At 42.8% G+C, this 24,645-nt stretch overlaps 1 protein-coding gene across 2 annotated transcripts; it reads left to right on the top strand.

Annotated features, from left to right (window-relative positions):
- The first annotated feature begins 560 nt into the window (after window positions 1-560).
- On the top strand, window positions 561-17,648 carry LOC145441916 (uncharacterized). Of its 2 annotated transcripts, none has more exons than XM_080319870.1 (10): window positions 561-943; window positions 1,009-1,203; window positions 5,441-5,580; window positions 6,034-6,145; window positions 6,827-6,955; window positions 9,315-9,460; window positions 9,523-9,603; window positions 10,789-10,909; window positions 12,285-12,810; window positions 14,706-17,648. In XM_080319870.1, the coding sequence occupies exons 1-10, from the start codon at window positions 809-811 to the stop codon at window positions 15,182-15,184; spliced, it is 2,064 nt and encodes a 687-aa protein (XP_080175996.1). In that variant the 5' UTR covers window positions 561-808; the 3' UTR covers window positions 15,185-17,648. The 2 variants fall into 2 exon arrangements, with proteins under 2 accessions (XP_080175996.1, XP_080175997.1); XM_080319871.1 differs by lacking the exons at window positions 561-943; window positions 1,009-1,203 and adding exons at window positions 1,251-1,393; window positions 1,473-3,619.
- The last annotated feature ends 6,997 nt before the right edge of the window (window positions 17,649-24,645 follow it).

Below are 24,645 nucleotides of genomic sequence, written 5' to 3' on the forward strand. Positions count from 1 at the left end.
CAGACAACTATTTGGTTAAGGTCATAATATATCTAGAAAGGGTTTGTGTTGAATCCAGTCCAATCTGGTGTAGTTTTGGCCGCTAAATGGAGAGTAACCATTGCAGTTGGTGATAAGGATAGAATCATAATTTCAACACTTCCGTCACGAGGACAAGACGCCAAGAAATAGCATCATTTTCGTCGGCCAACAGCTATATCATATCCATATGGATGATTCAAGTTTATATGGATACTTTGACCATCCTCGTTGTACGCCAAGAGACGAAATTAGGTACATGTTTAGTCGAGTCCCATAGTAAAGTATATAGCAACAAAACAGATTTGGGTAGAGTTACCTTTGTCGCCACCGCGTGTTCAAAATGAAGTGGAACAGCCCCATTGATTAGCAACGCAATGGTCGCAAGTGGAATGGAATGAGTCACGAGTCTGCATCTTCTCAGCAAGTTGATGGAATGTTTATATGTCGCGCTATTTACGCCGCTATATTTCATATCAATCCTGAAGGGTGCGGGAATATTTCACTAAAATAAAATGGGTCGCTAGAAAAAAGTACGGGCAAGCCCCGATCTTTGCCAAAAGGCAAAATACTTCATCATCCGCTCGATGCGCTCTTCTACCTATATTAGTACGGGTAAAATCCCCTTTTTTGTCGAACGGCGGTGCAAATGAAAAACTGAATGAGTATTGTGCAAAGTAATGCAAGGTAGTCTGACTCTCGCTTCTCGTGGAGAAATTAGGACGATATTTTTTTCAATTGGCGCTGATTCCGTAGCCGAACGAGGGAATGCGAGTCCAGTCGTAACACAATGTCAAAGGACCAGTTAGACATACGCGATTTCGAGAAATGCGACGATACAACCACGCGTGAAGTCGAGGACTTATTGGAATCAGTCGGCAGCGGTAGAAATTTGAGTCGAGAAGGGTCGACTCCAGTTGCACAGGTTAGTATCGTTCATTTGAGTGCATGAGAAATATATCTGTGCGAAATGGACCTAATTTTTTTCAGGAGGAACCTGGTTCTTCTGGCTTCCCGAGTTTGAATGAGCTATCACAGAATGAGAAATCTATTTCGCACAATATAAGTAACAACAATAGTAGAATATGTGAAAATGACTCAGTGGACGATGGCATCCAGAAATTCTTGGACACAACTGTCAATGAAAAGCCATCGGAATCAAATCTGCCGTATACGTTAGACCAAGTAAGGGTAATTTTGAGTTTTATCCAATTTCTGCTCTATATATCAAACTCTACTGTTTGCTGCATTATCTTTAGGTTTAGCAGTAATGGAATTTGCTTCTGTAACATTTATGATACTTAAGAGGGATGAGAGGAATGTCGAAATCTGATTCTTGGGATAGATGTCAGATCAAATATTCTAATGGATGGATGTTGTGTCTTTTAATTAGGATGAGGAGAGCTTGTCGGATTCTCAGCATTGGTCGACCGAAATAGGATAAAGTTGGTCAGAAAAATAGCTCTGATTGCTAGTATCTCACAATTCTTGAGCTATTTCATGTTTGTTAATAATCCTAACCGACCGACAAGATAGCGTAATGGTGAAGCGTCTGGCTTCTTGTTCGGTAGGACGTGGGTTCGATCCCCTGCCGGGTCAGACCAAAGACCTGATTAGTAACACTGGTATCCATGACCTCCATGCTTGGCGCTCATGCATTACTGGGATAGCATGGAGGGGTGCAGCATGACTTAGAAAGCCGTAAAGGCTATATCGGCACTTCCTTGTCCAGCGGCATATGCGCGTCATGCACTCATGGTATGCATATGCACAGATCATGTGTATGTGTATCATGAGTCGGTGTATACGCCGCAAAAACATCAAGGTCAAAAATAAACTACGTCCTTTCCTAATTGGTCTATTTGGCAATCACCATTTCATCGTCCCGATCAGGTGTGCAGAGCCAGCGGTGAATGTGTCCCACCTGCTTGTTTCCAGTGAGCAATATTACATTTGAATGATTATGAATTGGGTAAATGTGTTTATTGCAGATACTTTTCTTGTGACTTATAAATACTGATAATAACATGTAATTGCCTGTTTCAATTTAGGTTCAAGTTGAACTCGATTTCTCGCCAAATTGTTTTGATACACTGTCTTTCATAGTCTTCTTTTAAATAGCATAACATTATTTCACTGACCATCAATATCGGCCTTACCTATTATCATTTGATCAAGAGTGTTGGACAGTTTGGCCTGAAGATGACCGTAATTGGGGCATATTTATTTATGCTGATATTTAGGGTTTTATAGTTTCTGAATAGCTTCTTGGAGGTACAGAACTTCAATATACAATTGAATAGTATATTCATATTGAAATAAACCCGAATATTTTCGGCTGACACTCGTCAGGGGTTTCTGAGCAAACAATAATCTGCAGACTCAAAGTGAGATGCTGTCGAAACAACGTCAAGAGTCATGATTTGTAGGTGGGGTGGTGTTCAAGTCCCTGATTTCTGTGGCACGATATAGATCAGTTAGACCAATCAGTTATGAATTATGTTCTGTGTCTGAAAAACAACTATTGTCATATCCACATAAGTTTGTTTCCCGTCATATTCATGTTCAGTCTTATCAACGATGGTGTCACTTAGGTTTTAGACCCAACCTATTGTTGCTTTTGTAGCAACCAAATCATATTTCATGTCTACATCAAGTTTTTTTTATATTTCTAAATTTGAGTTGAGACTATCACAATGTCTATTGGGCCAATACAAGGAAATGCAACGAGTACATAATACAAAACGTCTTGATTTGGTATTGGATACTGTTGCATACTATTAGTTATGATAGCACAGATGAAGAGGGGCTAGTGTAATTACTGATGCTGTACTACTACAATAGTAGAAGTACTACTTTACAATACATTACAAAACTACATGAAATAGAAAATGAATTGTGCATTTCAGACTTATATCCACCAATTACTCTGAAAGGAGTGCCACTTTGAAAGTAGGGAGAGAATGCAAAGATGAGACAGGGGTTTGAGACAGGCTTCAGGTGGGGCAGAAAATGCCAAAAAGAGTATTTTCAGGGCATACCCATCATAATATTCCATATCATAACAAGACAGTAATGAAGCCCTTCGATTGCAGCATTAACAGTGCAATACACTTACCGTTGGAAAGTAATAGTCAATAAAGTTTGCAAGTATTATTGAAGTTTGTTCAATAATGGAGGCAAGACATGGAAGCAAGTGGAGTCATGATGGGTGTCGGAAGAATTTTCCATTGAAAGCTTAGATATGTTCAAAATGTAAACCAGATAATAGAATAATTATGTATCTAATAGTTGGTCATATGCAACAGTACAAGAAAATAAACACAGTGTAGGATGGATTACGGGATTAGTATCCCATTTCTGCAGCAGCACAGGATGAGAAATGCGGTGTACCAATATGATCAGAATTTATCCACTCTAGTGAAAGAAAGAAAACTCGAAAAATATTGCAAAGAACTGGGTGAAGAGTAAGATTATATCACCGAGTGACACAGAGGGTGAGGAGCAGAAAGAGCTCGGTGGTAGACAAGTCTGAAAACTTCCTACCAGGAGACTGGGTTGTTGTGTTATATGAGAGGGGAAATTATCCAAGCGAAGTAAGGTCAGTCCTGGACACAGATGTTAAAGTTATTGTAATGTAAAGGACGGAAAAAAATTGGAAGTGGTTGTATGATGACATTTGAAACCTGAGAAATCCTGGAGTACGTTGATCAATAGAACTGAAAAGTTAGGTAGAAATAGTTGGGATCACAGCACAGGTATTCAATCGATACTAAAATTTGTGCTTAGAAAGCACTTCTCTTTGACTGGCGTTGAAATATGCAATGTGTCTCATTTTACCCCCGTTTTCTCTATTCTCTAAGATTGCACTACAGAGCCTACAGTTTTCAAGCAATTCTTAAATTTTGCGTAATGCTATAGCCTACTTGACAACATTTCAGAAGTATGACAACTATGTAGGATATGTTTATACAAATGCCATTCAAGTAGAAGTACTATAACAGTAGCCTACTTCAAGTCCGTGGACATGGTTACACTTTGAGTTGAAGGGGTTTGGCACTAACAACTTGCCCATAAAGGCTGAGGCAAAAGTTGCTCATAGATTGACTTGATCTAAAGCTAGTTCCAGCAAATTGAAGTAGGGAAGATATGGCATAGTCTACATTTGTGCATGTAGCCTAAGCCTACAATATACATGCATTATAACTATAACGACTATGGTAGTTTCGTTATCGAATTCTATCTATTATTATATCGTCTTTTACTTGAGTTGCTTTGAATAAGAGGGATTGCATTACTTTTTGGCATATTTCAGTCGCAATGGTACATCGGAAAAATATGTCAGTGTTTTCAAAATGCATTTGACGCTATTGTGGTTTTTGAATAGCTTTCATTGAAACTTGATCTGGCAAATTGTTGGCCGCTGCGAAGCTACTTCCATCATTATGCGGTACTGAGAAGTCTCGCCATTGTGTTTCTCAAACATTTCCGTAAAACAGTGCAGGTAATTAGACTGGTCATTAAATTTATCAATTGAAATTTACTATGTGTCACCAAATTTCATGTAATGCCCTCATTAGCGAAGACTCTCTTCCGATGATTTTGTATAGCTGCCTGTCGTTTCAAACACAAACACTCCATTGAATGTTGCACAACAGCGGTATGATAGTGTGTAACTAACTAGTCATGGCTTATTCGCTCCTGCAATTTCGATGCTCAGTGACGGCTTCATTGCCGCAAATTACCGATTGCATTGTGCGTTCTAATGATTTTCAACTGATGTTATCTTTTATATTGAAATCCATTGCACATGAAGTTCTTCAAATATGTTGATAATCTTTTGCTGCTTTGTCAGACGTCTAGCCTGTGTGATGATAATTTTATTGCCAATACCGCCTAATTAAATCTGTTCTGGGCAAGCAGGCAGCGATTTTGTGGCAGATTTGCACAAGTTTTGATACTACTGGATACACAGATTTATTGGACTCAAATCAGATTCAACTACTCTAGCGTGTTTGGCTTTTAGTACAGCAACACTTTGAGTCCCCATACATCCTACATTCATACAGTTCATTATGTTGGTTCAGTTTGGATTCCTTCCCTGATTCCCTGTGGCTGTAGCCTCTAGTCTACTTCAAAAATTACTCTGTCGTGCACTGATCTGGCAGTGCCTTTGCGCAATGGTTCATAGCAATGATGATACGGAATCAATACTTTATTGTAGCATTTATGTATCAAGTAACATAAGTTGTCAGTAATGACAAGAAAGATCGGTAGACGAAGTCATGGAATGGGCCGATGCATATTGACCGTAGTAAGCCGATATCGAAACTTCTACAGAGGCAGATATCGGCCAGGCTCTACTGCTAAAACATATAACATCCAGCCGGATAACAGTACCATTTTCCATTATTTTTCCCAGAATTGTTGCGTGGCTATGGCGTTGAAGCAGGAGAGAAACTGGTCTGGCCTCGAAAAGTTTTTGCGGTCATTGCCAACAGACATGTATGATTCAAAAGCAGAAAATATTGTTATCGCCAAAGCTTATATGGCATCTCGGAAGTAAGTAGGCCTACTTGAAAATATTGATCTGCAATGGTCGATTTTTGTATCAATCATCCGTTCATACCGAACCATATTAGCACCGAGATAACATTCCTCATTCATGAATTGGATGAGATATGACTTTAATGTGGCTACTTTGGTGGTGTTTCCAATCGAATTTCGGCATCATTGTTTAGCTTATGTTGGTAATGAGCTGCAGCAAATTAAGTGATACACAATTTGATGAAATTTACGTGCAATTTGGGCTTTTGTTTGATTTATTTTAACATAATGTCACTCGAAAAAACCTACTCCCACCTTAATATCCACACTTGACACTGAAACTTATGAGAAGTGTTGAATCATTTATGAGTCTGTTGGGTACAGACTATGTATTAGTATCATATATACTTCTTATTTATACTCTCTGAAAGTTTCTATATCCGTTATGGTATAATCTTTTTCGTACAGTGGTAGTTACAAGGACATGTTTGGGCTGTTGGAAAGTCAGCAGTTTTCATCGTACAATCATAAATCCCTGCAAGACCTCTGGTACAAAGCGCATTATGCTATTGCTGAAGAGGTCAGTGGGTATTTTAAATTTGAAATTATTGATATCGGTCTATTATAGTTGTTGTGCTTCTTGAAATTGAACCGAGGTCCTGGCAATTTGTAGAATGACAATGACGCTAGTTTCTAAAAGGCCATTGTAGTGCGTGCAATGTACCTGGTGTGTAGTTCTTACAAATACCCCCCTTATTTGTGTCTTACATTTTACACAAATTAATATGAACTGGTGAATAGTGATGAAATATATTTGTAAGGCTAAATCCCGATGCTGAGTACTGAAATTGCTCTATTTACCATCATTTTATCAGTCTTCTGTATTCAATCAGACTAGATATCTTCAAAACATTTCAACTGGGATGTCTAGTCCAATCGTGGCTTCGAAGTTCAAACCATGATCTCACTATTCATGTCCCCCATCATTCTGCGACTACACACGGCTATGTTTAGCTCTGTGGGCCTTCAAGATGAATTGTTTTATCGCATACCGCTCTTCAATAAACACGAGTGTTCGGTATTGGAATTTTATTGCGCATTACAATGTCACTGAAGGGTGCCCAGTAAGGCAGTTTTTTGGATAGCAGCTGTCGGATATCGAAGTAATCTGTCTACTTGCGTCACCATATCTTCAAGCCGCAACTTTTCGGTGATTAACTCGTCGATTTGAGATCGTTTTGATTTTATTTGTGTCACCAAGGTCAGGGGCCGACCGCTGGGGGCGGTGGACAAATACAGGATACGACGGAAGCACCCGTTGCCGAGGACGATTTGGGACGGCGAGGAGATGGTGTACTGCTTCAAGGAGAGGTCGAGAAAGGCCTTGAAGGCACGTTAGACTGGTTTACTCCGAATGGATTTATGAATGTGCGACGTCTGTAATTTTCGACGTAGTAGCGAACTAGCTCGTAGACGATATTGCTGATGACGCTCAGCAATTCGGCCAATGGCATGTGAAAATCTATGTAGGCGTGCCCGCTCGTTGGTAATACGATCTTCAGGAGGGTGTGATTAATTGCATTAATGGATGTTCGTTTAATCACGCTTTTTGCCACCGTCGAAAATATAGTAAAGGTGCAGGGAAATGGTTACCGGCAGCCGGCACTGCGTTTTCTAACTAAAACTTTACATCTGCGCTACATGTGTGCGAAGCACCTTCGAATAGCATTTATCTTCACGATTAAAAAAGTAGCCGGCAACAGTCTGAGAGCAGTCCGGCGAGCATACATGGTCTGGTGTTATACCTGGTACAGTTGCTGATTCACGGTCGACATAAAAAGGTCATTACTTCGACTCTACTCCCGATTTACCCACTTTTTGCATTTATTGTGTGGTGTTGACAAAAAACATCACTCTCATTCGACTCGAATGACCCGCTCAAACGTACATGTTACCTGTTTCCGTCACTTAGGCCGATTTTCAGTTAACTCTGTCACTCCCTTATCCTATCTGCAAAAGCTCCAACGGAGGATGAATTGTCAAAAAGGAGGACCTTTAGGCGTCCCCGGAGGACATTTACGATTCTCTGAAAAAGGATGATGCATGGTAACACTAGTACAGGGGTGGCCGACCTTTTTGCTATTCACGGCCGCATTTCGATTAGTCATTTTGCCTACGGTCGCATTTCAGGGCATATAGCTCGTAATGGACAAACTGGACGCCAAATACCCATTTTAAACTGTCCATGTCCCATGTCCATGTTCGGTAAGCTCCAGACTAATATATTTATTCATATCGGATTACTATACGCACCGAAATCGCGAGTGGTCATGTTATGAATATACTTTTGGACGCGAAAAAATTTCAGATCCACGAATGAATTTCGTCATTAATATTAGCAGTTTCACATATTCCTATCAAACATTTATCCTTTCTCAGCCCATGTGATCATATTCCCCGGCAGAGTAGGCCTAGATGGAGGGTGTGTTTTCGAAAATTCAGGCCAAGTTATAAATGATGTATCTTCGGGTGGGACAATTGTATTTAGTCACTTCGTTGCATGCTGTTATTTCTTGACCTCCCATCAGGATTGTCGGTGTAGTGGAAAGATATTAAAATCGCCCTAACGCTCCAGAAACAATTTCTTTCGCGGTGAAGACACGATTCCAAGTTGGTATTTATAAATGGGGCGCATCATTTTTCTCTGCTGTTGACATCTGTTCTGCGGTGCTCAGATTGCAGAGGGCTCTACTACATTAAAATCGAAAAATGAAGTCGCATTGAACGGAAAATTCCAAGGTTGATTAAAATCTCTGGAAAATTCGGAGACAATTTGTAAATTCAATTTCCATGTCGACGGCAGCCAACACATACAAATTGATATACGCGTTCACGGCCGCACAAATTCCCTTCTGCGGCCGCAGGCTGGCCACCCCTGCCTTAGTCCATTTATTGTCATTATAATATTTGTGACCACGTGACTTGATGACCCGACGGTCGTATCGTTAGTCACCATTTCAATAAGAAAAAAATAGTATTATTTTAAAAAAAAAAATCTTGTAGTCCGCTGACCTTTTTTACGGCTGTGGCCGGACACAACGACTCGGGTATTAAAGTTATATTTGTCCCACCGTGGAAGCCTTGTAACATTGACCGGTCGTATCATAGCATCCAAAACGCGTAGCACAAAGCGACGGCATTTCTGTGAAGTATTGGCCAGCCTGATGAGATTGTTATGGTCGGAAGATACCGAATTATCTTCAACCTGAAGTGTAACTCGCGTTATTTTTTTTCCAAATCATCTATCGTTACTTTTACGACCTCGTATCAGCTGATACGATGCATTTTTACTCTATTCTGAGTCGGATCGCTCAGGTAATCGATTTTTCCTAGCCCTGGATACGACCTATGTGGTCCGTGGACATATGAGCATGCGAGACTTCGGCATGCGACACATGAGCATGTGGATTAAATTACGGGTTACGGGTAGGTTAGGGTTGGATTTATGGTTGGGTTAGGGTTAGGTTTTAGGTTAGGCTAGGTTAGGTTAGGCTATGTTTCGGGTTAGGGTAAGTTTATAGGTTATACAGTCACTTGCTGAAGTGACGCATGCTGATGTGTTCCATGCTGAACTGTCGTTTTCCACTGTGTCGCATGCTCAATTGCTCATATGTCGGGCAACCGACCTATGTCTGTGTTGGTTTGTGCCTGACATCAGCCTCAATCTTGAATGTGTAAATGTTCATTAGGAGTGCTATAAAACGAACCGCTATCCAACGCCGGACGAGAAGCGCCAACTGTCGAAAGTGACGGGTCTCAGCGTGGTGCAAGTCAGCAACTGGTTCAAGAATCGCAGGCAGCGGGACCGCTCGCCTCAGCCCTCGCCAAATTCACGGTACTAGAGAGGAATTATTGTGATTCCGTAACGTTGTAATTCGATGTCCCGCATTTCCGCAGGGATCTCGTTTCATTCGACGTGAGCGACAGCCAAATGAAGATTTCTGGGAATAATATGGCAATGAGTCAAATCGATATGCGGTGCGTGCAGTTCGTCTGCTTGCAGAGATGGGCAGCTAGCTTTTTCAAATTAGCTTACAATTATAATGATAGCTACAGTATATTTCCAAGTTAGTTAGAATTATTGAATTTGAAGACCTTCTTGGATGTACAGAACTTCAATATACAATTGAATTGTATATTCATATTGAAATGTACCCAGCTGGCACTCGACCGGGGCAACGTTTGGAGCTAGTAGAGAAGCAGTATCTTAATATTGTAAATTTGCTGGAAGATTTCACTAATGTTCTGTGTTGTTGTCCTCGGTTATTTATAACCGAATATGTACTCGTTGACGTTTGTTCTGTATCCCTATTGCCGTATCTTGCCTGTGTACCAATTGTTTGTTGTCTGTGATTATTACGTCATACAAACAAAAATAGACCCTATACATTACGAATTTGATTCACCCTATTGCCAACTTTCCCTACTGATGAGTAGGGCTGGGCGAAATGATTCGAGTATCAATTTTCATGATTCGAGTCTAGCAGTTGAAGACGATTTTTTCGAGTACTGAAATTATACGGTCCTCGCAACTGAAAGTTTTAACGAGAATTATAGTTTCGAGACTGTTTTCCACTGAGGAAGCCTTGAAACCTTGATTGGCTGTGTCGCAGCATACGAGACGTAGTACAAAGCTACCAACGTTACTGGAAATAACTCATTTCCGAAATCATGATAATTCCCACAACATTGTCATCAAGTGCAATGAAATCGGTATGGTGGAAAGAATACCAAAGTATCTTTAATGTGACGGATAACAGGCATTATGTTCTATGCGGCGGCGTAAAAGATACATATTTGAACTTTGACATGGTACATTCTGTTTTGACGTCATAATGAGTGATACTCGACCCGAAGCGTAATTCGTGATTCAGAATCGGATCACTCAGGTACTCGATTTTGCCCAGCCCTACTGATGAGAATCGGTCGAAATCTTTTAGAGCATAAACTAGCCATGTAAAGTAATTGTTTCGCACAATTCTGAAGTTCTGTACCCCAAATGGCTTGTTTAAACATTGTATATTAACAATCGTATCACCAAATATGACGTCACTGGCTTGAAATTCCGAAAAATACTTCAATATGAATATATAATCAATTGTCTAGCTGTCCAGGTCCGTCTGCTCGCCGCGATTTAGACGTAACAATTCGAATCCGTTGTAGAATGTGCGAGCGAAAACCGCTGGATGCGAACAGGATGAACAAGACTCAAGACATGAAGCAATGCGCTTTGACTTCGGATTACGCCAGCGGTTCCCTGGACCTGCACCAAACCGCGATGAAAGTATGTCGCGCGTGTTGATCGGGGTTATGTCAGCACCTCGATTTCCCTAATCCGTCATGTTGAGCGGACCGGAGATATAGTTTGTTACGTGCTGTTGCACAATGACTCCGTTTTTGTAAGCTTTCATTGTTTTCCTTGGCGCGCAGCGGTACTTTACACGCCTGTACAGGATGTGATTGATAGCGGTTATGCGGCAGTGTTTTCACAGCTAGCGTCGGTATCAACAATGGATTAGGCTACGACGCGTTCATTTTCGAATCGGGTCGTTTTGAAACTTGACGCGCGCAATAATGCGTTCGATAGTTGCGGCCTTGTGTGGGACATTTTCACAAAGGCTGGACGCAATAATTTGAGGACTCGAATCCGATGCGACTACCAATTGGGTTACCGGTGAATTTGGTACTTGACGTCTCGTAATCCTCACCCAAACTTCCCCATTCCGCTAACCCGAATACATTTATTAATACATAGATACCACGTGAAGTCTATACCGCAATTCACGCCCATATTCAGTGAAAATATTCCTTTCCGAATTTATTAATACAATATTTATGCATCTATTCGATAATAATAACAATAGTTATTACATTACCGTTGCTCAATTCAACATACCGCATTCACTGGGGAGTCATTTTACTAACGATAAATATATGGTTTCGGTACTTCCCGCCCTGAGAGCTTGGAGACCACGGTCGGTTGTAACTCAGCTCGTTCAAAACACGTCACACCAGGCTAGTAGGCTACCAGTATTCGCGGAACCGACATTTCTGCGAAGTACAGTGATCGACTCGCGGCATTGTCACAGCACAGTAATATAGTCGCGGTCAAGTAAGACAATAGTTAAGTTTGATGAAGTGTAACAGGTATTGTTTTGTTCCGGGGGCCCCGATTGGTAAAGATCTGACCTTTGTTGGTCATTATTACTCTCGTGACCTGATAATAGCTGGTGCTCGGATCGGAAGCGGATAACTCAGGCTCTCGATCATGTCTGTACCCGATAGCCGCGGAATTGCACAGCAACATGCGATTTGCGCCAGATTAGGGGCGGTCAGTAACGAAGTACTTCTACTTTTTCGGATTACTGGAGTATAGGTTTCAGTGTTTCAGGCAAAAGTTGGCCTACAATACTTACTTCTAGGGTGGGAATCATAAAGTTAGTTGATGGGGATTCGCGTGATTAAAAACTGCTAATCGAGACGCATTTTAGGCTGACATCATAAAGTTTCTATTTGTGTAGAAATTCGGCCCGTTACTTATCGAGCACTACTACTCATGGGACTATGGTTTAAGACTGCTTCCACTTGTGTACTTCAAGTTGCCTGGCCTAAAATACGACCACAGTCGTAACCAGTAACCGCGTCTGCATGTACCCTAGGTCTCGCAGCACGCCGGCTCATCACAAAAGCAGCAAAGCAACTACATGTCGCCCGGTTACGCTCGGTCCAACGACGAAAATTTAGCGCAGCGGCAACCCGACGACAACCCGCAATCCAACAAATCCCTCTCCATGGACAGATTAAACTTGGACGTGTCCGCTTTTTCCCCGCAAGACACGAGCGATATTTTTGACTCCACCACGTCTTCGTGTCATTACAAAAAGAGACAGCGTTCCGTGAGCGACCCTACGTCCTTGGGTTCGTTGAAACAACCGCCCAAGTCTTTTAGCGGGTCGTTCCGCGCGGTGCCTTACCCTGCCGGACCGCAGCAAGGCGAAGGTCAGTACTCTGGGTTGAAGTACCCGCGCGGTCAGACGCCTGGGCATTTGGAGAGCGTGCTGCTGCAGGACGCGGCGAATAAGCTGGACTTGTCGGACGCGTCGGATTTGATGAGAAGGAAGATTTTTCCGAGGCTGGCCGACTCGGCGATACCGCATATGAAGTTTCGGTTTTCTTCGCCCTATCGTGAGTGTTGATGGAGCTGTTGAAATTTCGTTCGCGCGTCGATTAAATTGTTAGGTTGCCTAACAATCGAGTATCTGAGTCTGAGTGATTTGGTTCTAAATCGAGTGTTAGGCTTCGAGCCTAGCATCACTCATTATGTCGTCATAACATTATCAATGATGCTGAAAGTTCAGACATGTACCAGTACCTATTATGTGACAGCAAAGAATATTTCCGCTCACTTGCGTAGCTTTGTGCTGCGTTTGTATGCTAAGATACGTCCATTAGGGGTGTACACTGTACAGTACCGCCTTCCACTGTCGAATGTTAGCATGGAATGGCAACGACCGATTTTGCAGATTCGCCGAGGTTGTAATCAGAATTATTTTGCGGCAGCGACCGTGGGATTTCTGGCAATCCTAAAGTTATCTTCCCGGACGCGTAATTTACTGAATCTGGTCTTGATCGAAAGCTGCTGTCGCACCGATTCCGAAAATTAAAATTAAAATATGACCAGGCACTGAACCACCCGGAATTCACCCTGCAAGTTTTAAATATCGGCATTGCCCGAACAATCGTGGAGCCGCAACGTGTCATTGTTACGGTTATTGTTTTGCGGACATCCGATTGTTCTGAACAATGCAGATTTTAGACGTTGAAGGTGATCTTTCGACAAAATCCGTAGCCTTGCCATATTTTAATTTATATTTTCGGAATCTGAAACAATTCTGCTTACAGCCTCAGCGAAGCGGAACGAAGTTACAAAATCGGTCGTTTACATTCGATACTTCCACAGTGGAAAATAGTATCGAGGCCATAAATCTCGTTGGTAGATATTAAATCTTAGTTGCAAGGGTCGTGTAATTTCAGTACTGGAAGAAAATCTTCTGTCATTACTGGCCTGGAATCATTATCCCCGGGAATCTGCATTTGAGATGGAGAACTTTTCAAATTGAATTAGGATTAGAATTAGAATTATAGCTACTAGTTTTTATTCCAAATTACCTTATGATAATTAGAATACTGCACTCGCAAAAACTTGTAAATTGAACATAAAATTCTCGCATCAGAAAGAAACATAACAAAATCAAGTCTGGCTTGTTTCGCACTATACAGTTTTGCGGTTGCGTTTTCGAGAAAGACCGTAAATCAGTGATTCCCAACCGCGGCTCTCAGAGCCGCATGCAGCTCCAAGCCACCCTTCTTGTGGCTCTGATTGACCTCTGTATATGAATGCTAAAATATAGGGAATATTAGTTATGTCAAAAGCCGCTTCTGAAAACGAGGAAAAGAGTTCTGCTGGTCATAGACCATTGTAGATCGTCTCAGTGAAGAGTAAATTTCGACACAATTTTACTAACATCAAAATAACGGCTCGTACTCGAGTAAAAATTGCCATATTACCAGTAATACTCGGCGTATAATCCCCCTCGAACTTGTGCGTTAATTGATGGAATGTATGAAGAGCTCTCACATAACGACATAATAGTATGTTGTAGTAATGATACGCATTTTCGGTTTATTTCGAGGCATAGCACTCGCCAATCTGCGTCTGTCACTGCTAAAATAACCGATATAGAATCTATAGAAGTCTGTGTGCGTGATTTTGAATTAGCTGGATGGTGAGATCCAGAGGTAGTCTAGCTACCTTGAAATTTCCGTTGTACGTAGCCTACTCGAGTACATGCGGCCCTGTTCGTACTCTGAAGTTTGAAATGCGGCTCCGACTTCCAAAGGGGTTGGGAACCATTGATATATAAAGATTGCAAATGGTCCTAAATTTTAGACGACTTGAATTATCTAGTTGTTGGAGTATGTCTTGTACGCCATATGCTCCATTCCTTTTTCGCTTTGGCGACCGGCGCGCCATTGTGCGCCACAGCGCTAATTTCCTGTCTACAATATCCTCGTTGCAGGCAACGAAGAGCAACCGGGAGGTGTCGTGAACTCAGTTCTCGGCGTGTCAACAGGGCAGACTCAAGTACCTTTGGTTAACCTTCACAAGACCTCGGTCGGTATGAACTTCGTCAACGGCATGCTGGGATCGTCACTGACCACCACCAGCGAGTCGATTTTATCGCCGTCTGCGTCTCGCCCTGAATTCTTCCAAGCATGGCCCGGAAACGGGTTGTCTTCGTGGCCCGCCCCGTTTCCTTATAACTTACAAAACACCGGGTCTATGACGCAGAGGTACGCCTTGAACGTGGGTAACATCAACTGTAACAATAATAACAACAGCGCGGCCGCTAGCAATTTGCTACTGGCGAGGAATATATTTCCGTTGGTGTCTCTCGTTATGAGGAATAGCAAAGGTGGTGACGCGATGAATTCTGTGCAGGGTAACGCAGAAAAATATGATAAGTACAGGCAGGGAGAGGAAGAACGGATTGCTTGATGCGTTGGTGCGATATTGTTATGTTCCTGATTGCAGTATCCAGACGGGAGCGAAATGATGGTAATCGAATTCTGATCTAGTTTGTGAAATGTTTCCATGCTCTAATTCTAATTCTAATCAAGCTTCTGGTTTTCCCGAAAATGCTTCAAAACTGTATGGCGCGCAACGAGCCAAGCTCAGACGCGCAGACATTTGCGTATGTGCTTATATGGGAATGAACCCTGACGCGAATTCAGTAGCTCTAATCTAATTTGGAAAAGACTGTATAGCTGTAATTCTAATTTGGTAAACATGTAGTTTTAATTCTAATTCGGAAAAATTGTAAATTTCTAATTGCCCGACTCTGATTCAAACCCTGGCACTAGCGAGGCTGGTTTTAATGAAATCGTAGCGAATTATCGCTTTGATAAATGACACCACTGTGTTTCGATTAATATGATCTGCTTCATGCTGGGCCGCCTATTGATATTAAGCAATCTTTTCGGCATGCGTTTGGTACCGATTTTTCAGTCGTTTTTTATTGTTCCCTTCGTTCAGGGGTTCTTTTTTGGTCGCAGGCACCTTCAAAATTTTGTGGCCCGATCTCGATTTAGGCTATTACATGCCTAAAATTTGAAGACAAGGTACTCGCAGTCCCGCTTACGGCGTCATTTTCAACGGATTATCTGGTTTTGTAGTTTATTGATGACATATTGCAACATTGGGCTTTCGCGGAGCCCCTAATGCTAATTCGCGGACCCCGGTTCAAGGACTCCTGCCTTAGTACGTCTACCTTGCTAACGATCGTAATGTTGATGCAAGGCCATGTCACTATGATAATAAGTATAGCCCAGGGGTGGGCAAACTTTTTAGCTCGCGGGCCGCATTCAACAGTTAATCCATTCGCGGGCCACAGTATATAAAATTAGGATACTAAGCCAAAATTCAATGGTATTTGATTATATAGTGACCGACAACATGGAAATAATATATATGTATTTGTATATTCAAAACAAACCAAACATTTATTTGATGATGACGTAGTTTGCCCACCCCTGGTATAGCCTATAATTTAAGTTTAGCATAACGCCAAAATCTCATTCGACTCTAAGCGACCGTGTCCCTGTTAATAGTGCTTTCTGGCACCCTTGTAGACAGCCCTTAAATTTGCAATCACTATAGTTTAATGGAGTGGTGCTTCTCTGCTTGTATGTTCCTGGAATGATTCCGTTCCTTATACGATGTATTACCATCGTAATGAGACTTGATTAGTCTCACTTGTTACAGATCAAAATATTTTTCATTTTATTCATTTTCCCGTTGTTCTTATGATACTAGCGTTGTACCGCAAGAGATGCCACTGCGATAAACATGCGGATTCGTTACCCTTTATTTAAAACCGGTTGCGTTTTTGATGCGCGCGCGGTCCGGTTACCATTTTTCTATCTCTTTGCACCTAGTTTCAGTTCCCCTTTTCTACTGTTATGTACTTCGACCTTGTTGCAATAGTACTGTTGGACGCTAATTGTGACGAGACAGGCGTCCGTTTGGACGTACTATAGTGGCACGGCGCGTACTGTTGAAACAAGCAATATTATCTGCGTTCTTTTTCTATAGAAATTCGCTTTATTTTGGTGTGCTCGATGAAATGTGGTACCAGCGTGCAAGGCTCGGCTGTCGCGGCCTTGAAATGAGTTTGCACTTGCACAACGCCACAGTTACCTTGAAGTCTTCAATTTAGCTATGCATTTCGCTTGATTGGTGCTGATGAATTTCGGATGATTGGATCGCTTACTGTCTTATTACGCTTATACGTGTGCTTTTATTTCGACGATTGTTACGAGTTTTTGTATGGTATGACCCACGACTTTTCGGCCCGCGCTAAGAGACGTATAATTGTTGGACGTATGGGCGAATAACTAGGAGTCGTTTATACGCCGTGACTTTGAGTCTAGGCCCCGAATAGTGCAGGGTGGTTCGGAGATCCTCATAAGATTACATTAACAGTTTCGATCATGATGATGTTATGCAACCCTACAAACCGCTTGAAAATATCGATCGATTGGTTATAGTTAGCTACTCTGTATTCTGCGTCTGTGCTCTGTAGTAATGGCCAGTTCTCATTTCAAATCTGCGTTTTATGGTGCTAAAAGTGATTCGAGACTTGTCTATATTGGATGTATCTGCTCCGTAAACGGTCGGTGCTATTGTCGACAAAACGCTTCAAAATACATTGCGCTGTAGAGTAGTATAGCCGCACTCGGCGCTGACGTTAAGGTACGAAATTCGCCGCATACTATAGCTCATTTCATTGCAGTATATGTGGCTCTTGATCGTTGGTGTGTACGTAACACATGTTTTGTAGTGAGCCTGCTTGGCTCAAAGAGATTTTTCGTATTTAATACGGTTTTGTTCTATTTCGCTCGTCAATCATTCCTCGTACTGCCTTTTTTCAATGTTTCTGAAACACAGTGATACTTTGCGACTTCGTTGTTACTGGCGTCGGCAAGGGGGATGGTCGCTTGTATGGGAGGATGTAGTGGCCAGACCTAACAATTATTCCATTCTGGTTCTAATTTGACTTATTACAGCGAAATGCCGGTAATTCAATTCAATTCTAATCTTATTTCTGAGTGTTCTGAAAATTATACAAGAGGACTGCATAGTGCGAAACTAACCCAGCTACAGACATTTGCCGTTCGGCACATTCTCGTGCTTTATTAAAATAAACTCTAGTTTCGTATGATCATAATGTTCGTAATACTTCTTTTTAATTCAGAATTAAAGTGAATTTCCAGGTTTACGAATTCGGTAATTCTAATTATAATCCAATTTCGAAAAGATGAGAATTATAGAATTATCAACTCTCATAGTGGCGTAACGAGGCTAATATATGGTTGCATTGCTCAGGGTCGGGTATGCCATGAATTTCGGATACTAGCATGTTGAAACCGTGTATATCAAATGGAAGATTCATAGTAACAAATTTCCAATAAGCTCTTCACGTCATTCTGCGTGACCCCATCCGCGCGGAGCACGTGCCACAACGAGCCTGCTACCAAGTACACGTGGAATATGACAAGAGGACCGAAAATCCATACCTATATTACAGACGTTTTTACGCTTGAATTTCGAGGGTAAAATCCGCTTCCAATTATATTCTCGACGCGAAGTACTTCCCGGGTACATCGACGGCAAATGGTTCGCCGCCTCGAATTTCGCATCACAATGCCCGTTGCAACTTGAAACCCGTCAAATCAGCTTTTAGTCCCGACGACATGTGTTCCTGTTACGAGCCAGCCAGGATTAATGGTTCGGGAACAATCGGCGGTTCGCGGTTTTCCGGCCGACTTCACCGTTTCGTGGCCACTCGGATTAACCCAATGGTTGATTAATATTGTGTACTAGGCAAAAACCGCCTATTGTCTTGTCAGTCATATTATCAATTTTATGGGCACACGCACTTTTCAATGGCTTGGCGGTAGTTTCGTCGGGGTTATATACAAGCACGGGAAGCAGTTTATGATGTGCTTCATCCTCTTGTGGTGAATGGAATGTAACAGCGTGCCGTCAGACAAACGACTATGCAACTGATTAGAAATTTATTGGTGCGTGTGTTTTCTGCCGAAGAGTGGTGCTGATAACTGCTTCATCTGATAAATACATACATGTGACCGACCATTACAAGGGATTTAATGATGGCATTGCTGATGATTAGTGTGGTCTTCACGTCATAATTGGGCTGCTATGTGTAGGAGATAGTCTTCAATTTGTCCCACGCTCCTGATGAATCAACTCATAAACAAAAAATACTTCGCAAAACTTGAGCACACTGCCTGGACTTCAACTTGCATTGCGATATTTTTTTTTACGATTTTTTGTTCACAAATTTAGATGTGTGGTTAGCAGTCCATTTGGAAGCAATGAATCAAGCAATCTTTCGCAGAAAAACATATCAGTGATGTACGAAACGTCTCGTTTTTTAACACTGTTTCCACAAAATTGGATAATTTATGGCTGTCTCATTTCAAATCCCATATCGTGAAGATCAATCAGAATTGTATTGTCATTTTCATCCACGCATTCATGACTCTGTGAACAGAACTTCTTTGCTTTGACTGGAACTAAAAACTTTGCACGAGAGAGACTACTTGCAATTGAAGACGAAATGCGGGTATGTTTGTCAACAATGCAATGGAACCTCGTTTCAGTCGTTCGGAAATATATGCATAGCTATCGCATCACCACATTAAGAGTTTTCAAAAAGTTGCTCTTTTGTAAGTGTGCCGAGAGTGTTTTATAATTTTTGGCCACCAGCCAAAAATTCTCAAAAAAGTTGTCGTTTCAACTTTCAAGATATAACTGGCGAGAGAGGTTGAAATTGCCAAGTTCGTGTATCAGTTCAATTGCGGTCCCTGCCCTGCTGAATTTGACGCGTAACACCTGCAATCCTGCATCCTTGTCGAACTACCACTAAATGGCGCGAATTATGGAAAAACATTGAATTGTCAATCACCCTTCGAAATTATTTCGCGTGTGGTGTAATATACAAACAGGGTGATATAGCAATACTCAGAGGTGGTCAGTGTAGTAACGTGACTGACGGTCTGTCTAATATACGAGACGTGAGTTCTCAAGCAGCCATGTATTCAGTGACGACCAAGCACCGAAGCACCTGCGATGTCGTCACACCCTAGTGGCGCCATAGAGCTACCACTACATCTCCCTCCTCGGGGACAAGCACAAATGCTTATAAGCAGCACAAACATATACAACGCAAGCACAGAATGAAGACAATAAACAATCCGAATTGAGGCAGTTAGCGGTACAAAGGTATGAAGCAATTGGCAGGCAAGAGGTGAATGAAGAACACAACATATTTACACACACTACTCCTATAACTACATCAGTACTCCTCGATGTATCTGCGAGGTGCGGTTCTGTTCCGATCCGACCGTCGGACTATCGCCGCCTCATGATGGTCATCACGATCGACACTAGTAGCGCTCGAACTGCTATCTCCTCCCTGATCGGGAAATTTGAAGAATTCAGCTGCCTCACTGGCGGTAATGTCGACGCCTTCTTGCGGGGCATTCTCCGTCTGGTATCTCCGCACCATTCGGCGATTTCTTCTGAAGGTGCCACGCCCAGTTCTGATAACCAACGATCTGGGTTGAGTGTCAGTGTCAAGTTTTTCCACAACACCTTGCGATTTGCAGTCCGGAATCCAGACGCGATCTCCCACCTTGAACTCATCTCCAGGTACTACTCTGTGTCTTTTGTTGTAATCACGAGTAACTCTGCGTCGGTAATCTGCTTCAGCTTTCTTCACGGCGGTTCGGTCGACAGACTTGGGCAGAAGATCGTCTGGATGACACGGTACTCTTGTTCTTAGTTTGCGGCCCATGCTCAATTCTGCTGGCGAGTAGCCGATAGCCAATGGCGTGTTGCGGTATGTGAGTAGCGCCAGATATTCATCGTCACATTTTCGCAGAAGGTTTTTGATGGTCTGAACGGCACGCTCAGCCTCCGAGTTCCCCTGTGGATATCTAGGTGAGGACATGATATGTTCAATTTTCCAGCTTTCGCAAAATGACGCAAAGTCGCGGGAAGAGAACATAGGTGCTCCATCGGTGACCAAAGTCTCGCAGATGCCATGCCTACTGAAAATCTTCTTGAATTTCAGAATCGTCTCTGCTGCGTTAACTGTTTTGGAGACTATGCAAATCTCAATGTCCCTGGAGTAGTAGTCAACGGCTAGCAGGTACATGGAATTCTGATATTGAAAGAAGTCGGCACCAACACGGGACCAGGGTCTCTCTGGGAAGGATGCTGACAGCATCGGTTCAACCTTTTCTCGCTGATGCTCCGTGCACTTCTCGCAATTTCTGACGGTTTCTTCAATGTCCTTAGAAATTCCAGGCCACCAGCATGACTGTGATGCATTGAGTCGGGATTTTGTCACCCCTTGGTGAGCATCATGAAGGTATCTTAAAACGTCTTGTCTCAGCGTACAGGGGATCACCAAGCGATTCCCTTTAAGCAGGAGTCCTTCATAAGTAGATAAACAGGCTCTATCATTCCAGTATGGTCTAAGTGGGCCATGCAGAGTCTCTTTGCATTTCAGCCACCCTGAGGATACATATTGCATCACTGTGCGCAATACGTCATCTTTCTGGAGCTCTGAGCGAATTTCATCCAACCGTTTACAAGACGCAGGAAGGCTGGATGTGACGGCATTGACATAGGCTTCTGTCTCATTATGAAGGCCATCAATATCCTCGAAAGTTGGCAGCGGACAACGAGACAATGCGTCAGCGGTATATAGCAGTTTCCCCGGAACATGAGATATGGTGAAGTTGAACTTCATCAGCCGCATTCGAAATCGTTGCACTCTGAGCGGAAGCTCATCAAGAGTCTTTGTTGACAAAAGTGGAACTAATGGTTGGTGATCAGTCTCCACGCGAAGTTGATGCAAGCCGATCAGGAGTTCCTTCCATCTCTCCATAGACCACGTTATAGCAAGGGCCTCCTTCTCGATTTGAGCGTATCGTCTCTCTGTCTCAGTCAGCGATCTGCTAGCATAAGCGACAGGGCGTAGAGAGTTGTCTACCTGACGTTGCATCAGCACAGCTCCAAGTCCATAACTGCTGGAGTCGGCAGAGATAACAGTTTCCTTATCCGGGCTGTACATAGCAAGAGTCACATCCGAGTACAGCTCTGCCTTAACCTGGTCGAAGGCCAGCTGTTGTTCAGCACCCCAGAGCCACGAAGTGTTTTTCTTCAGTAGATCCCTCAGAGGCTTTGTAAGCTCAGCCAGGTTGGGTGAGAATTTCATGAGTTGATTGGTCATTCCCAGAAACCTTCTCAGTTCCGGGACGTCTGAGGGAGCGGAGAACTTGGCAATCGCCTCAACCTTTTTAGGATCCTTGCCGATGCCATCTTTACCAACAACATGTCCAAGGTATTCCAGTTTAGTCGCTGAAAAGACACATTTGTCTTTATTCAATGTAATTCCCTCATCTCGGAGTCTATCCAGTACAAGTCTGAGGGTGGTATTGTAATCCTGTGGTGAGCTAGCAATTATGATGTCATCCATGTGACATAACACATTGGGGATGCCAGCAAGCACCTGATTCATTTTCCGTTGGTAGACTTCGGGTGCGCTGGCGATACCGTATGGAAGCCTCTTGAATCTGAACCTCCCATCAGGGGTGATGAATGTAGTTAACTTACGACACTCCGGTTCAAGTTCTATTTGATAAAATCCACTATTTGCATCCAGTTTGGTGTAAACAGTTCCTTCGGCAATCTTCCCCAGGGTGCTCTCAACTGTCGGCATAGGGTAGAGTTCCCTATCAACAGAATCATTTAGTTTCGTTAGATCCACACACAGGCGTATTTCAGAGTTTTTCTTTGGTACCACAACGATCGGTGCGCACCAGTCTGTTGGCTCATTGACAGGCTCAATTATGTCCGCCTTTTGCAATTTATTTAGCTCAGCAGTCAAACTACCAAGCAAAGGAATGGGAACTCTGCGAGGTACTTTCAGGCTAAACGGTTTAGCATTCGCCTTCAGTTTGATAGAGTACTGTCCTTTCATTTTTCCAACTCCTTGAAAGAGTTCAGGGTAAGCTTTCATGACCTCTTCCTTAGACCGAAGCGAGGGAGTTACTGCACAGTCTACTGCACGGATGCTAACTGTACCCGGCACATCTTGCAGGAGTCCGATTTTGAATGCCCCTGGGATACCCAAGAGTAGTTTAGGCGTATCCCGGACAACGTAGACCTTTTCCACAACGGAGTTATCCTCAAACCCGAGCGTCATAGCGACATAGCCAAGGGTGGAAAGTTCCTTATTCCCTGCAGTCATCAAACGTTTGTCGGAGGGTCTGATGGATCCATATTGACGCTTGTATATGTGCAAGGGCATGACTGATACTTGTGCGCCAGTATCAACGCACCATGTAAGCAGGTCAAGGGCAACCTTGAGCTTGACAAACCAGCCAATATCTTCCGCTGGTTCCACCGTGCTAATGGTCAGCCCCTGGTGTGGGATTTCAGGCTCCATGTTAACTGTATCGGTATTGGGAGCACTATCCAAATCTACAGCAGCAATCACGGATCCCACAAAGACTGGTGCGATGGGACTTGAGCGTCCGTCCACATCGTCTTCACCAACAGTATCGGATTCCACGGAGCGTATATTTGTCCGAGCAGAAGCACGGCAGACAGTTTCGAAATGTCCTGTTTTCTCACACACCGAGCAATTGTAATCGGCAGCAGGACAGAAAAATCTACCAAACTGGTGCTTCTTACCACAGTATTTGCATTTTATCAGCGACGTCTTGGCATCCTTTCCATCCTTCTGTCGAGCAGTAGATCCTGTTTTTAGTGGAGGTTTCTTTGTGACTGCATCAATCGTAGCAGATTTATAGGACGCGACACCCTGTTTGACGTATTCGCGTTTATCGATGATCGATTCAACTTTGCTCAGTGTCAAGGTTTTCGGATCCTCGGCAAAGAGTTCTGACAAGGTACCGGTGTCCGTACAACACAGAAGGAGTTTATCCATAATAACTTCCTCAAGACACCTCTGCGGATGATAGCAGCACTTGGCTGCAGCTTCGCGAACACGGAGTGACCATTGCAAAAAAGACTCGTCCTCCTCCCGTTTCAAGAAGAGCCAAAACTTCCTTCGCATTCTGAAGCGATCATCACGAAGCTCAAAGCACGCATCAAATTTCTCAATGACTAGTTTGTAGTCATTTTTATCCTCAGCAGGAATGTCTTGATCATTTTCTCGTCGAGCAGGAAGCCACGTGAGATTCTTGTAAATTGATTTTCCCTCCGGACCAATAAGACTCAGGAGGTGTCCTACCTTGACGCAGTCATCCTTTTGTGATAATTCTGCAGCACAGAGATACGTTTCAAAGTCTTCCTTCCAATCAACCCACGCTTGAGGTGGGTTGGTTCCAGCCAGTGATAATGGCTTCGGGTGCAGTCCTTGCAAGGCAGTATATCCACTAGCCATAATTCTGAGTAGCTAAGTAATTGCTATCAGCTGCTTTTATACTGTTGCCACCATGTAGTAACGTGACTGACGGTCTGTCTAATATACGAGACGTGAGTTCTCAAGCAGCCATGTATTCAGTGACGACCAAGCACCGAAGCACCTGCGATGTCGTCACACCCTAGTGGCGCCATAGAGCTACCACTACAGTCAGTACGAAGTACTTCTACTTTTTGGAAGTACTCAAGTAGTTTCCCTCTACTTCTGGTACTTACTCAAGTAGATCTGATTTTCTCTACTTCTACTTCGTAATATTTTGTGATATAGTTACTTACTTTTCGCTATCTTCAGTTTGTCAAGTAGAAGTAATTTAATTATCCAATACGAAAGATAGCTTGAGGAATTTCGGGGCTGTTTTCACGGAGTACCAACATTTAATATTCATAAAAGTCAAAGTAAAGCCAGAAAT

Source organism: Botryllus schlosseri, chromosome 6, assembly GCF_051294905.1.
Source record: "Botryllus schlosseri isolate E-star chromosome 6, Bs_hap1, whole genome shotgun sequence".
Lineage (NCBI taxonomy): Eukaryota > Metazoa > Chordata > Ascidiacea > Stolidobranchia > Styelidae > Botryllus > Botryllus schlosseri.